This window comes from Rhyacophila brunnea, unplaced genomic scaffold (assembly GCF_057557595.1).
Source record: "Rhyacophila brunnea isolate RB1 unplaced genomic scaffold, BYU_Rbru_1.0 scaffold_17, whole genome shotgun sequence".
Lineage (NCBI taxonomy): Eukaryota > Metazoa > Arthropoda > Insecta > Trichoptera > Rhyacophilidae > Rhyacophila > Rhyacophila brunnea.
Window position 1 is genome coordinate 30,795,896 of NW_028232827.1, and position 17,213 is coordinate 30,813,108.

The 17,213-nt window shown below is 33.5% G+C and overlaps 1 protein-coding gene across 2 annotated transcripts in view; it reads left to right on the forward strand.

Moving 5' to 3' along the window:
• LOC147073945 (G protein-coupled receptor Mth2-like) overlaps positions 1–17,213 on the forward strand; it is a 421,896-nt gene that overhangs the window by 333,987 nt on the left and 70,696 nt on the right. For both annotated transcript variants that reach the window (XM_085944476.1, XM_085944477.1), the window contains one exon: positions 7,672–7,862. In XM_085944476.1, coding sequence (XP_085800602.1) covers positions 7,672–7,862 — 191 coding nt within the window. The remainder of the gene's footprint in view (positions 1–7,671; positions 7,863–17,213) is intronic.

Consider the following 17,213-nt stretch of genomic DNA (forward strand, 5'->3'; position numbering starts at 1 on the left):
ACGAAAATATGATTCCTTTAATATGCACAAGAAGATAAAGGAAACATTGGGAATTACGAAAGGAACCTCATCAACTATCTTGAAAGACGAAAATGGGCGTATTATATTAGATATAGAAAAGAAGCTGACTCGTTGGAAGACATATATTAAAAATCTGTTTGATGATGATAGGGAACCTATTGGCTATACTCTTAATGAATGTGAACAAGCCCCATGCATAAATAGGGCCGAAAAAACCAATCGAACGTGTGACCAATAGTACCAAAATAAAACTTTCTAAATATATCTTTTTAAAAATGTATTTAAACGGATTCTGTTTCAATTCTGAGTGTGTGACGATATTCCCAATATACGCCGTTGTGTGTTCAACATATTTGTATGTTTAAAATAATTGATTTACATTAGTGAAATCCCGTTTAAAGCGGTACGTCCAAGGCGTTCTCGGAAAAGTGCGCGTCTTAAGACGTTCTTGGCAGCCATCTGGTTAAGCAAAATTGGATAAAAAATATCCATGTAAATAGCGAATCATAAATTCCATTGTAATCTTTATGGATAACTGGCTTCTAGGATTAAAGGTTAAATACAATCAACCACAAATTGTTAGGACAACTAGTTTATATGATTCATCAATGGTTTATGATTACGATTAAGGATGTAACAGTGAACCTTTTCTGTTATATTAACACATAGTTTTACTTGTTTGTTTGTAAAATGGCATCACATAGCGTCTTTGTCCAGCAGAAATTTGGAATTAATGTGGGAATATAAAAACAGTTTGTCGGATATTTCAACAATTATGAAAAAAGATGTTTGTATTTGTATAAAACCATTTATTTATCAAAAAATTTATTTATGAAAACCAAAATAGGTACATAAATGGTTAAATATTACAATTACAGGAATGTTCACATTATTTAAATCATGGCGATTTAATATCAGTGTACTTTATTAATACAAATAAAAAACAATTTTTTAGTACTAGTTCCACGACATACCAAACTATACACAGGCATTGTCTTAAACTTAAATGACCGCCCAATATGACTTGGTCAATGCGAACACGCGCCAATCTCTACTGGCAAATAATCTTTAGTTGACTTATCGTGTTTCGCCAGTATAGATATTGATTTACAAAAGCGTTATAGTTATTTATAGCGTTTTTCCAGTAATAATATATTCAATATCGACTTAACACGTAGTGATATCATAAAATTACGGAGGAATTATAATGAATTTGACGACGCTTGTTTTACCAGACGATAGAGCGTGTTGATATCTATCAAGTATTTTATCAGTTCCAGGTTGTTCTATGTCACTTCGAATCAATCAAAAAGCCATTTTGCTAAAAAATGTGATATAGAATAACCTGGAAATAAGGCAGCGAAGTATCTATCAGTAACTATAAATAAATACCACATGAGTTAAGACGCCTCAATAGCTCATCAAAAATAAAATAAGTAAAAAAACTGTGAAGTTATGAGGTTTTCATATCTTGACGCCGATATGCATCGGACACATACTTAAAAATCAAAACTATGATTCTGTTACTCTATGTTAATATTAGAATATTTGAATATTCTTGTGAAATATGAAAGCAATAAAAAAAATGATTATTTCATATACTTTGGAATTTTATTTCATCCTGTCTCAAAAAATGATTTATGTACACAATCAATAGCACAATTCACTAAATTTAATATAGTTTTGCGTAAAATTTGCATTTTCAAGATACTTATTATAATATCAAACAAAATACACTATGCTGGCACACATAAACACTCTTTAAACAATTCCTTAGAAATATTTTATAGACTAATTATACATAGTAATTATACGCACAAAATATGAAATTTAATATAGGTTTGCATAAAATTTGCAAATTTTCAAGACACTTATTATAATAATAACAAACAATATAAGGCTGGAAAAATCACAGATGCAGACACACATAAATACTCATTAAACAATTCCATTTAAATAAATCACTGCATTGAAACAGAACTAGACAAATTATTGGTTTTTCATAAGGATACTGACATGAATGTATACTTTGAAATAGATTTCTTTTGAGTATTTACATGAAAAAACTGTTTTGAGACAAATATAAAATAATGTTTCACAGTTGATTGTAAACAGGTGAAATCATACATCGTTTAAAATGTAACAAGGATCACTTATACTGATATACACGATGCTGTAAAATTTTATTTTATATTCGGCTCAACACGGTAATTATGATTCAGTGAAACCCCCGAAATAGCAACAACCACCCCAAAGAAACGATTACGGTGCATAGCCGAGATTGTCAATTTTTGCACCTAGCATTAATATTAGTGCGCTCAACTCTGACTTGGCTGCACCGATCAGAGCCGCAGTCTCTGACTTGGCTGCAATGATCAGAGCCTGCGTGTCTGACCTGGTTGCAATGCCGAGAGCCACCATGTCAGACCTGAGCGCAGCAACGTTGATGGTCAGCAACTCTACGGCGGCATTCAACACGGGCACCGGACCCATTGTCTGCGTTGCCACAGAAGTTTGTGACAACGAGAGCCTGTGGGCTCTCACTGTTGCTGGGAAGACAGCACTGCCTTCACTTGTAGCAGCATGGGCTCTTGTGAAAGCAGCACTGTCTTCCAGTGCAACAGTTTGAGCCGTGAGCCGTGGTGTCGCAGAAATTGCACATTCGGGGGTTGTCATCATATCTGCATCTGATGATGATTCAGAATATGCTGTAGTAGGTACAGTAAGAGGGGTTGCGGTGAGTGCCACCTCCATGCTGCTGGTGCTGGGTTGGATGATCCACCGCTGGGGCTCCAACGTTTATGCGACGTTGACACAGACGCGACCCAAAATTTCCTGTGGTACCTGTGAATTAAATGTTATCACCATAAGTAAACATGCGACGGGTGAACCCTTTTATACTGTTAATCAATATAGAATTACATGAATGACCTACCCCCCCAGTGTAATTGCCATGTCTACCTTGCTCCCCAGTAACTGTAAATGGCACTATTAGAGCCATAATTCGCTGCTGGAGAGCAGACAGCCGGATTCTACAGGGCGGGCCGCCTCCTGTCTTCCTCTGGGAGATCAGGATTTTGGCCCGCGTGTTCCGCCTCGTGTCTTGCCATACCTGTAAACAATAATAATTAGAAATTTTCAATTTCAACAATATTACTAACGATCTAGTACTATTTACAGCAGTGACATTTGGGATGCTTTCAAAAGATGTGGTTTAATTTATGAAAACATTTCTTACTTGAACTTGCTATCTATAGCTACCTATGGTGGATTTATGTGGAGAGTAAGATATTTTGTAAAATAATATTGGATAGGTTGTTGACACAGTCTATTATATTTAAATAAATAATAATTTTTACCAATACTAGTAATAAATAGTAAATCACCTTTTTCCACCGTCTCTGGGATTTTGTAGCACCGCCCAAACAAGCATTTAATTGCTCCGACAGTGAACTGCCCGGTGAGCCTTCCGGCGACGAGGTCTGGATGCACTACGGAAAATATGGTAATGTTATAGTATTCCATATCATTGCGGTTAAGCTGGTTTGAGTTACAGTAAGTTATGGTTTGGTTTTTAGTCTCATAAAACGAGGTCATTGCACAATTATAAGTATGTCATAATAATGACACAGGCTATGTCTCGAACTGTGTTAATTCCACATGTTGGCATAACTTTAGTAGGCTACATTTCTTACGAGTATTGAATAAAAACGTGGTAGCTACTGACATTCCATGAATTCTACCAATTGCTCCATCTGTTAATTCTGTAAAGGAATAAATAAATACACTTTTAGTATGATTCCTACATATTATTTTATAAAAGAAACAGTATATTTGAAATCAAATCTGACTTACCGACGTATCTGTTCTTATGAAAGTTTTTGCGCGCGAGAAATAGCTGTCAGATGTGGGCATAGACAAAAAAACTCTTAGGCGATCATAAATGTACGCCCGTTTTTGGCAATTATTAGGTTGCATTATTGGACACAGGAAGGAACAGTGTGCTTCTGTCGAAGCATCACTATCCAATTATGACTACTCACACTACTCACGTCGGCCATGCTAAATTCATGAATCGCCCTCCAGGGTGTGTGTCCGGGTGAAAGAAATTTCACCTGCTTCTTGATTCCAGACGATCAAAATCAAGAAGCGTAGTCCCACGTTGACTGGGGCCACTTATCACTTCCCTCCATTTTGGTAAGAGAATTTCTCAACTGTCACTTTGTGTTTTGTTTTCTTTTTTTATCGTCTGTATTTGGGATGAAGGTGGATAATTAAGGCACCGGAATTGTGATGGAAGCGGCGAGTTTATTTACGTTTATTATACTATATGGTTACATTTTTAATAATTTAATTCTACGGAGGGCGAAGTGTACGCGTTCGCGATTTTGCTGCTTGTCGCGATCTCCGCGCCATCTTGTGATTTTTTCCAACGAAACCGTCGTCGAAAAGAAAGCGACGTTGCAAATCTCCAACGGTTAACAAAATTTACGGCATTGCCGGCTGGGCTCTTTTATTATTATTTATTTTCGTAATCAGCGCATTATTATTTGTTGGCTTTGATACCGATTCGGGCGTCTCCAGATACACAAAGACATCCCCAAATGGGGACCATACGGAGGTGTCACAGTACCTAGTAAAATCTTGTTTATTACAACGTTTTTCTTAGCTCGTATTCTTATTTGTCCGGTGGTTCTTTGTCCGGTACAAATCTTGCAATCGATTTTTAACTAACTTCCCGACTAGCTAGACATTTGAAACTTTTAGAATATATTAGAACACGATGCCAACGCATTTTTTAAATACTTTTAGCCATCTTCAAGTAGATTTGAATTAATTTTCAGTTAATTCTGTTTTGTATGAAAAGTTATTTCGACACCATTATTGGTTGCTAGGGGTCTGGGGTCCTAGCAACTAAATTATTAATATAAATTATACGTGCGTTACTATGGAAATCAATATGACATGTCAAGTACAAATTTTTTTGATCGTTTAAGCTAGTCATGTCAAGTTTATATGGTTCAACAGAAAATTTAATAACGTTGTATATTATAAAAAGTTCTTTTTATCTTGTAATTATTTTTATACTTTACTAAGTTTTATATTTTGTTGTATTAAGTAGTAGGTACATTTTTGGCTATTTAAAAGGGTTTCTGTATTATTTAATGAAATAATGGGGGGAGGCACCAAGATTAGATTTTTTCAAAGGGAGGTTTAGTAACATAAAGTTTGGAAACCACTGACATAAATAGTGCACACTAAACTTTTTCAATCGTATGTATTTTTTTGCATTGAGCTAGAGGTTATATACCTATGTCAATATAATATTAATATCCGTTTCTCATCTCTTGTCATTCACGACAGTGGCGTAGTAGTATTCTATAAACTTATATATTATATAATGATATTTAATATATATAATATATATAATTATATAATATATATAATTATATGCATTGGTTTATTGAGCAATGAAAATTATGTATATTGGCTTATTCATAGGATTATTTGATAACAAATAATTAATCAACTAATAAATGCAATTCCACCATGAATTGACAGTTAACACAATAAAAGAAATTATTCATAGGACATTATTTAATTTTAGTATATTTTAATATTTAGTAGTAATAATTTTAGTATTTAGTATATATTATCAATAAATCATACGGTTGTTCATTATTGTACATAATAATATCTTTTTACTACCAATGGATATGTATGTTCGATAAATTATACGATTTAAGGCTATAATACCTCAGTTGAGGCATGGTCTAAAAAGATCGTGGCTAGGCTAGGTGCAAATGACGCATACCGAACGAAATGTAATTTGTCATATAAATCCAACATGCGTCCATTTAATGTTCTGTTTATTGTTCTATTAGTAACAATAATATTATATTCATTGACATGTTTTCTTTTTCAAGTAAATGGGTAACGCTTTTAGTCATATTTACACGATTTAAGAATTAATACCCCCATCGCCATCACGAAACAAATTGACGTATTCACACCTCGACGTTCGCTCTCCGAATGCCAGCGAGACCAAAATTTCGTCGCGCCTGTAGTTGAAAATTATTCGCCGTTTCACTGATGTATCGTCTTAATAAATTACATTTAGAACCTATACATAATTGGAAATACCTCATAAACATGCCTACTCAAAAATTTACGCCGGACTTTATCGGATTTCGGCCAATATTCTTTACCAATTTAACAACTTGCATCCTACCTAATTACGACGAAAAATGCAAATTTTGCTAATATTAACGGCTGGGTTTGTGGTTTGAATCAACATACCAATAATATGAGTAATACTAGAGGAATAGTCAAAAATCTCTAATATTTTAGAATACAGCGGAAAACACATTTTGAAAATACCCGATATACTGGATTATTTGTTAGTGTGGGTTAATTTAGGTTAGGTTAAGTTAGGTTTGGTTAGGTTAACCCAATGACATTATTAATGGACGACGCACTCAATACAGTAGCTAGCAAGTAAATTTGCGCATTCGCATGTATAGGTAGACGTCACGCAATTTCCATTATGCGATATCACGCATCGAGAAATTATAGCAATATGACCTTTATTGTAATGGCGTTAGAGCAGTGTTTTTAATGTCAATTTTCATTTGAGCGAACCCGTTCAAACCAAACCATTCGGCAGACCCAACAAAAAGCATCAGGAATTTATAGCAATATCACCTTTATTGTAATGGCGTTAGAACAGATTATGCCATTCGGCAGACCCGACAATAAAGTGAGTGTCATTTTCTTTTCCAGATGATTCGTCCATATTAATGTCATTGGGTTAACTTAACAAATAATCCAGTTTATCGGCTATTTTCAAAATGTGTTTTCCGCTGTATTCCTGATAACCGAACAGTACCGATTTTTTCTAATATCGTCACCGTTCAGGCAAAAGTCACCAACCCTGAAAATGGCAGTTTTGAGTTGAGTATGTCACCCGAAGCGTAAAATTATGTTCTTTAAGATGCAAAACTCACCTCGGTACATTAGTTAGTAAAATTTTGCTTAAATCCGAATTATTTGTTTTTCACTAAATGACTTTCGATAAAATCTTAACAAGCAAAAGTCATTATAGGTGAATAGACATTATTGACTCTATAAAAAAAAAATCCTTCGTTATAAATATACAAGCAAAAGTCACTATACTATGGATGGTGAGTTTTACTGATGCTTATTTTGGCTAAAATTGTTCAGATTATTAACAAGCAAAAGTCACCAAACCATAATTTGAGCTACCTTGCCTCCTTTAAAACCTTCCAGATGTTTTAATTAGCATCAAAAAGTAAAAGTACCTTAAAAAAATTATTAAGAAGACATGAGAAAATAATTTAATGTCGATAAAACCTTAAAAACATTAAAATCTGATTTTTCCTGCATTTTCAAACTTTCAAATTGCGATATCTCAAAACTATGTTTTTAGGGTTGGTGACTTTTGCCTGAACGGTGACGATATATAAGTTTCTGACGGTTTCCAAATTATATTTTTTATGCTCAATAAAGTACATAATATGTTACATTATTAAATCTTGTAAATTATTCGTTCAATAAAAATAATAATGTATTTACATTTTTATATTTAGTAAAATAACGAGTTTTAAATGTAAAATTTATTTGTTTTAGGAATCCGTACAGCCTGGACTCCGCGAGCGAAGTCTCAAGGATAGAGAAGCACAGAATCCGTTGGTACAGCTTATACGCGTGGGTACTAGCTGTCGCGTGGACAACCATAACAGTTCTGGCTGATCACGTCCCTGGCGTCCCTTTCACATTCCACAAGCCAAATATTGGCAACACGGGATGCTGGTTTGAAAGTAAGTACACTTTACTTTATACTATAATATATATATATAAATAAAAAGCCTTTATTATATTTATTTCTTACAAACAAAAGTAAATGACAGTTAAATGTCTATATCTAATGAATATATATATATATATATATATATATATATATATATATATATATAACCTATGAATATATCTATTATGTATAAATAATATATATCTATCCATGGTTGTATTATCTACTTATTTTCTAGTTTATATAATATAATTTTTTTTTTATATTTTTTGTATAATACATATTATATATGTTAAGATTTTTTTATTTTTGTATATAATACTATTAGATAATGTTTATAGATTGAACAATGGTATGTAATTAGTTTGTTTGGTTTGTAAGAACCCCTCTTCGGGTGAAGGCCTCCTCCAAAGTGTTAATCTCTGCTGGTTTCTTTCTCCATACCCGTTTTATTTCGTAGCTAAGTATTCGTCTTGTTTGGGTTGGCCTATTTTTATACTTTATAATATATAGTTCTTTTTTTCTTCTTTCGACCATGTCCGATCCTAATAGGATCATATGAGCCTCCACAGAGAGGAGGTTTGTATTAACAGATTTTTTTACGAGAAAATGGATGTCAGCCACTTGCTCAACCTATTAGGTCCATACTCTGACTCATACACAAATTGAAAAACAATATGTGTACTTTGCCAGACCCAGGATTCGAACGAATTTATAAAATTATATATTATACTATAATATACATGTAGGTTAAACTGAGCTTTCTCCGTGATAGTTCCTTACCTTCCACATATTTACAATAATATATATCAAAATGAAGTTATAATATGTATATATAAAGATTAATCTTTTCAATAGCACACTTTGCTAAGATCTAGGAGCGAGATAATTTAACAATAATTACACTCTATTATATCGTATTAATATTTCCAGCGCTTTCGCCAAATTCCTATCAATCAACATTCAGTCTTAGGCATTATCCAAATGGCTCGATTTGACTCGCGCGTATTCCAGGTACATGTGACCTCATTGAGTCGTCCACATACACTCGCAAGCGCAAGTGATCGACGGACTCTCGACATCGTGGTGTTTTTATGGCCATTCCAAAATGAATTACGAATTGCGACCGCTTCGAGCTTGAAACGACAGGTATTTCAAAATAAATTACGTCACCTAGATTGTATGTACAATGACAAGAATACATCTTGCCAGTTAACGCAATATTTAAAATCTCAAAGGAACCGTGCGTCATGATTGAGTTGTTGGGTTTTTTTGTCGCACTCGCGTTTGTTTTTTTATGCCGATTCAAAAATATATTACGTCACCTAGCTTGTTCACTACCAAATAAAACGCGCTATATGGGCGCAGTACATTTTTGGTACTCGAACATTTGTTATACCATCAAAATGAAATTGGAACGTAACAAACGAGAGATATTTTTAACATCCATTAAATTAACCCTCTTCGAGGATTGTACCGGACCCGGCTTCCCACGGCCATATAACAAAGAGTTAGCTTTACTGACATTTCACCTGAATATTCTGTCATTCTGGCACCAGGAGGGGGTGACGATTAGATATTATTGTTACACTATAGATAACACCATTAGGGAGCTTACCCCTTGGGAATAATTGAAAACTATACGCCTTTTCGTTTGATCTTTAAAATATAAACCATACATACGTTTTTGTTTATTGTACGCTACCCCCACCCCCAGCTTTACAATTTTAATCAATTTTAAATTATTTTGTCTGTAATCGTAATTAGTATTTGTATGAATGATTAGCATTCGCGTAGGTATCGGGTTCGAATTTCAGGTCTCTCAAATTCGCATACTGTTTTTCAATTTTGTGTGTTGGGCCTAAGTTGTGCAAGTCGCTAACATACATAAACAAAAATCTGTTAATAAAACCTCCACTCTGTGGAATCACATAATATTATGATCTCCTTAAGATCGAACATGGTGATGTAAATAGAATAAAATGATACACGCATTATCTCAAATAAAATTCTTGGTATTTGTTAAATTACTCTTTTTCGTATTTCAAGAAGATACCTATATGATTAGGCACATATATACCATCTGAGAAAATTGTTTTTCTTATAATCCAATTATTTCGTAATATTCGATTGTTTTCCACATATCTACACAAATTTTCCAGTCAAATGGTCTTTCATGTTACTGAGTAATTTTATTTCTTTGCTAATATATACCAGTAATATGAGGTGGGTATCATCATATATATTATATACAGTATTTTTCCAATTTCAATTGGTACATAGTATAAACCATGGTTTCCCAAACTATGGGTCGCGACCCATCAGTGGGTCGCGAGCGAATATTGAGTGGGCCCTCGCCACTGTATACATGAATTTAAAAAAATAGGAAGTGATAAATTTGATATTTCATTTAGCTATTTATAATTCCTAAAAATTTAAATAAACTTAAGTTACGGAAAATATTGTAAATGTTGCCAATGCACTACAGATGTTTTGGGGAAGAGATGAAAAAGTTTGATTCGTTGCGTTGGATTTGTAACCCATTTCAAGACGACTTACCAACTAGTATTTCAACAAAAGCAAGTGAAGAACTCATTGATTTATCAGAAGATATGTCACTGAAAAATAGTTTTAATCGTAAACAGTTAAAAAAATTCTGGCTCTCAGTTGCTGATAATTATCCTTGCCTATTCGATGAAGCTATGAAAGTCCTCCTCTTCTTTACTACCTCATATCTATGTTAACATTAAAACTAAATACCGAAATAAATTGGATATAATAAACTCACTGTGATTAAAATAACTAAAGTTGAAGTTGATGCTAAAACTGTAATGAAGAAAAATAAGAAACAAATACATCCTTCCCATTGAAATATATTTTTAAAAAAACCTTGCAGGTGTAGGCATTTTAATATTTTTTTTTTATTTAAGTTGTGTTTCTTATTTCAACAGTCTTTCATTTATATTGGTAACACTTATAAAAAAAAATTTTTTTATTCCAATTAGAACAAATAAGACAGCATTAAGTAGTTCCACGACTCGCCACTAGGGAATCTGAGCATTACCAATATTTATGCCTTCTTTTCTCTAAGACAGCTAAGAGGTGGGTCCCAAGAATGGAAGTTTTTGTTAGATGGGTCGGAGCCCAGCCAACTTTGGGAACCACTGGTATAAACCATTATATGTATTTATTCCTTGGTGGAAATCAAAACAGTAGTTCGATGCATATGTAAGTGTGGGCCTTATAAAGGTGCCTGATAAAGGTTTTCTAGAGTTTTATTTTAGATTTATTTGAGAAAGGTATTGATCTGTGTATGGCTGTTAGCCATAATAGTGTAAATATTATTCTAACTTCTTTACTGCTGTTAACGAGTGATTTTTGATCCTAGATATATAAATTTGTCGACTTTCTCAAAATTGTAGAAACCTCAGTAGTCACAGGCATGTAATTTTCGTTTTGACTTGATTGACCTAAGGCAGTGGTCGGCAAACTCATTAGTCAATAGAGCCAAATATCAACAGTACGACGATTGAGATTTCTTTTGAGAGCCAAATTTCTTAAACTTAAATTATTATATACGTAGGTAGTAAGTAGCTACACTGCTAATTTACTTAATAAACTTTAGTTATAGTCTTAAGTCCTAATTAAATTATAGGTAGGTACACGAATATCATACGTAATAATGATCTTATTTATTAATAAAAATTAAAGTGTAAGTTAGGTATCCATAAAATTGAATCATGACAATGACTGACAGATTCAATGTGAATAATGGCCTTGCATCTCCTTGTAAAGTTTAGGTAAGTCAGGTTCGTATGTTGGTGATTTAATTTTAAGCACGATTCCAGGTTCTCATCAATAAATCGATTTTTCAATTTACTCTTGATTTCCTCTCTTGGAAATCTTTTTAGTAACCACAAAACTTGCAATATTAACATTGTTGAAAGATTTTATTCAGTACCTAATTAAATACAGAACTTGATTTTTCTTGACTCTTCTCCTCAGCTGCTTTCTTCCTTGCATCATCGACAAAATATTTAGTGCAAAAATACGAGTTTTTAGTATCTCTCTAAATTTGAATGCGCCAATTTTTCCCGACACATAAATGCAGGTCGGTAAGCCATTTAACTTTTGAATAAACGCGAAGTCTCGGTCTATTCAACATTACATTTACGGTTATCCTCTTCCATTTTATTTGCTTCTTCTTTATAGCCATGTCAAATATGGGAGAGAGCATCTGTGGCAGAGCCGCACTCAAGGGGCCAAAGAGCCGCATGTGGCTCGCGAGCCGCGGTTTGCCGACCACTGACCTAGGGTTCCATTTTCTTAGTGACTTTTTTAGTAGCCTAGTTAAATTTTTTAGAAGCTACAATTAGTCTTTAACGCCTGATTTTACGAATAAGCTTTGGTCCCATTAACGAGGATGGCATCTGTTGATGCCGATATCATAGGCTCTAAAATGTATTCGACGAGCCTAAAATCATCAGATTTATCAAAATCTAATGCCGGGTCGGTTACGTGAAATGACGTAGAGATAATAACGTTACTTTAATGGGCCAGAAGGACAACGGAGTGGTGGAAGATCATGGATTACGCTGTCCACCCACTGTCATGTTAGCCGTCTCTCACATCAAAACTCGTCTCGTCTGCAACGTATCCAATACGTCGGCGTGACGTCATCGGTATTCACAAAACACACGTTGCCAGATAGAGCTCCGCAAATTGGTCGAATTCGGCTTTTTAGCTTGAAAAAAACATCTATTGTTGCAATCAACAAGTTGCATGCTTCTCGGGCTGCGAATTAAAGACTCCAGAGCGCATACGAATACCTACGAATTGGTCATTCATATACCAGCTCGCCGATCATCGCATCCAAATCCAAATAACACCAGATCGACGTTCGTATAAGATTTGATTTATGGCTGTGCGGTAGACGAGGCGAGTTTAGATGTGAGAAACGGCTTTCACTCTGCATATACTTTTCCTGTAGAAACTATGGGAGACAGTCTGAGGGGTTATGTCAGCGCGGATCGTTAGATGGCTTAATGACCCATAGATAAGCTTTCGAGTGGTAGGAGTGATGAATTGAATGATTAGGTACTGTGCATCCAACATAGTGGAAGTATCTGGTTGTGGCGATCAAGGTAGACATCGGGATATTGGGCCAGAACGAATTGTATTATGTCTTACGACATTATCTATTCGTATTATGTATTGCAGTACTTCTCAAACTGGGGGGCACTGCAGCAAAGGGTACCTGGAGCTCCTGCCAGGGAGCCGCGAAATATTTAATCATTCAACAAAAAATAATCATACAAACAGAAGATAATATTTCCCAAACTTAAATTATTATTATAAGACCAAAGTACAATTGTATAAGAACACTATATGCTAAATTCTTAAAATATGATTAAGTATATTATAACGTGGGCAGCTCAAGAAGATTTGATTGATATGAGAACAGATAATATTCTCTTGGTGAAAGAATTTTGAATAGGGCGACAGCAAGAATATTCGTCAATACTAAAAGCAGCATTGTTAATCATAATTCCTTTTGCGACAACATACCTATGCAAAACAGCATTTTTCTCATTACTGGTAATAAAAAATAAACACAGGTCGTGTTTTTCAATAGAGACTTTGGAGCAAACCCTGTATTTCAAACATTGTATCAGATATTGATGTATTATGTAAAAATATGCAATCACACCCCTCTCATTAAATTGTTTTTTCATGTTAATTTTTGTTCGTTTTCTTTAATTTTTGCTTTACAAGCAAGTAAATAAAATGTTCTCTTATTTTTAATAAAACTGTAGGTACCCATAAGTAATAACAATGAATGGTAAATAAAGTACATACTCTTGGTCACTAAAGACTAAATTTGGATTTTTTTATCTGCCTTGGGTTTTTTAATCTGATTTCGAGGGCCGTGGTATGAAAAAGTTTAAGAAGCACTGATCTATTGCAGTACTGAATGTCGTAAGACGAAACTATAAAAGTTACGAAAATAACTACATTAAACTTTACCGACATAATTAAATTGTGATGTTATTCTATTTCAACTATCATGTCTTACCGCCAAAAATAACCGTAAATAAAATTACTTATATTGTATTAATTCCCATCTTCAGGGTGTAAGCGCCGCTTCCATAATAAGAAAATGTACAGATAGGGCACCGGAAGCCGAAAGTGGGCGAAGGAAGATGCCGGTCATTTGTTTTTGGCTTATTATTGTCTCAGTTGTGTCGCGGGCTTAAGTGAAACATCCACTCAGCAATAATGTGACGCGGGGGACGCAAACTGAAAACATACCGCCCTTGTTTCAACAGCCCCCGGCTTAAGGGCTGTCAAAATCGCCGGCGTTTAATTCGCACGTTATGCTTTATTATAATAATTGTTATTTACCTCTGATAATGCGATATGGGGTAAGTTTTGTGTGTGGTAGGTTAATAATAAGACAAGGGTAGGTATTAGGTTATAATTTCCGATCGAAGTTTTACAATCCTGTGTAGATCCTGGCCACTTTCAGGTTATCTGCCTATTTTGCTTTGGTTTTCCAGTTTTGAAGATTTACATGTAGTGGTATTTCTATTAATGCAGCCTCTCCATTTGAACTCTGATCTTCCGATCTTGCTCCTTCCTTCCCATATTCAAGTCTTTGCTCCGTGAATAGGTGACAGGATTCCGAGTTGTACTTCATTTGCCAGTGATTCTAAAATAGAAATTATACTAAGTTAGAGCTGTTGATCATCTTGTATAATCTACATTAAATTTAGTATTTTGACGTGGTATTGATTATTGGAAAAGTTTAAAAATATTAATAATTATTACACATTTTAAATCCTACATTACTAGACGAATTTTGATTGTTGTATTGTTTTTTATTAGACTTCAGTTCGAAAAAACATTATGTATTGTAGAATAGTCTCTGGTAACCATGGTTACACTCTGGTAACAGCTTGACTAGTTTTGGCAACCAATTATATGGGGCGAATTAGAAGCCTGTCTAGTCAATACAAGCATATATATATATATATATAACCACAGTAATGTATATGGTTCTGTTTCAATCAAAATCTCGATATATTGATGAACTTCGCTTTGGTTAGATTAGGTTAATCTAAGTTTTTTGCATGGCGTTTGCCTTCACAAGATATTTAAGTTGTGTTAGGTTTAGTTTAGGTTTCAACCCCATCATCTACCAATAAACGAATCTATTAGCGAAACCAGCCATCTTACAGCCTCCATAAATTTACAGAATCAAAGTTTTATACCCTTACTCGTGTATTTGGAAAAAATATATTTATAGCTTGTATCCTTTGCATAGAAAAAATGAAAATATAACAATAGTTTTTTTGTCAGTAATTTCATTAATTTACAAAAATAATCTACTACCTCTTATTAAAATGAATTCTTTGCTCCCTAAGTTGAGAGTCTTATGGGTTCTGCAAAGAGCCTCTAAAAATAATGTCACTATCAATTTTTCATTTCTCCCCAGATGGCACCATCTTTACCAAATACATCATGTAGATTTTATATTGTATTTACCGGCTTTCTAGACCTAAACTAAACTTTCTTGTATAAAAGTAACTTTTAAATTATATTAAATTATAAAGGATATTTTTAAGAAAGCTATTTTTCTTGTAACCCCATTATCAAGACCACAAAAATAAGCGACTTATCTACACTTAAGTATAAAACTCATCCTGAAAAAAACCCTCCCGCCCTGTGACTATTCAAAATAATACATACTTACTTGGAAATCGTATTAGTAAAAACAGTTAATTTAATCTCCTACGCGTTAAAACATATTAAAAACTAATCTACTTTGTTGTAAATCTTATTAATATATAACAATTTATTTACTTTCATGCAGGCAACTATCAATTCGTCACCTCAATACTATAACTAGATAACTTGATTGTCACTGTTTTTGAGATACCTAGTTGTTGAAAATGATTCTACATTTCTTTTTCTACAAAATGATAAAACTAAGTAAGTCAGAAGTTAATGGGAACTGTATTAATTTTATGCTTTAAAATATGAGATAACTTTAAAACCGTACATGCATTATATTAATAAAATAATATAATATCTACAATATTTTTTCGTACATTTGAACATTATTTAATTGTTCGTAATTAGACAAGCATAACTTTCCATTTTTATTTTAAATAATAATTAAAGCCTAAATTTATGTTAATCAAGTAAAGTTTAAATTTCATTTTCCCAACAATGACCAAATCAGAGTTAGGTATCTTTTTGTAGTATTGAGGTGACGAATTATTTACGCGAATCTGACTTCTTCCATGCACTAAGGTCTAAGGCATTACCATTATCCTATCTACTTAAAACACACCTGTAGAATTTAATATAATTTATATTATTATTTAGAAAATGGAATTCTACCAAGTGACTCAATTAATAACTTTTAAATATATTATTATATTATATAAACGCTAGGCGCGAACTAGGTGGGAATGTCAAATTCCTATTGAGTCCTCATATAAAAATTTTAAGACACTATTAAAAAATGAAATGTAACTACGTAAGTGCTAACACAATTAAAACAAATTTTCTAATATGTAAAACGACCGAATTCGACAAAATTACTATCCGTGCAACAATTGTAACAATTACGAAATGACAGATATGTCCAACGAAATACAGAACCAACTTCAAGGATTTTGTCACACGTTTTTTTATGTGAAAAATGTTTGTAAATACTCTCGTTTTGGAAATTAACTTTATCACTTGTTCCCTTAGTGTTAGAATATAACCGAACAGTCCAGTGTGAGAGCTAACACTCACAACTGCATCATGTCATATTAATATTTATTTTATTAAATATGCAGTTGAAAGCCTTATTCTACAAAGATTGAGCTTAAATATATGAAAGTGAAACAAAAAAACGGGTCGCTAATCTATTAACTTTCATATAAACTGTAGTCATGGCTACTCCGGCCATGGCTTTACCACAGGGAATGAAGTTTTAAGAATTTAGGAAACGCTTTATGTGACTAGCATAATATGTAGTTTTAATGTCACATCAAAGCGATAGTCTCAGTAAAGCATTTATAAACAGTTATAAATAATGGAATATTATGTGAATAATATATTTTAATTAACAACATGTTTTCCAACGCTATAAAATATAAATGTCCAGTATGAGGACGAACTGGCTCATAGTAGTAAAATATTGATGCTTGTTTATATAATAAACAGCTATAAATAATCTCACATGGGAAACGACCTAATTTACTGGCAAGTAGGCACAGTTTCCCAAAACTGAGAACGCGATTTTCCATCACGTCCCAGCTTAACTGTTTCCTCCCCCTTCCCCTGTTATCCACCCTTGCGA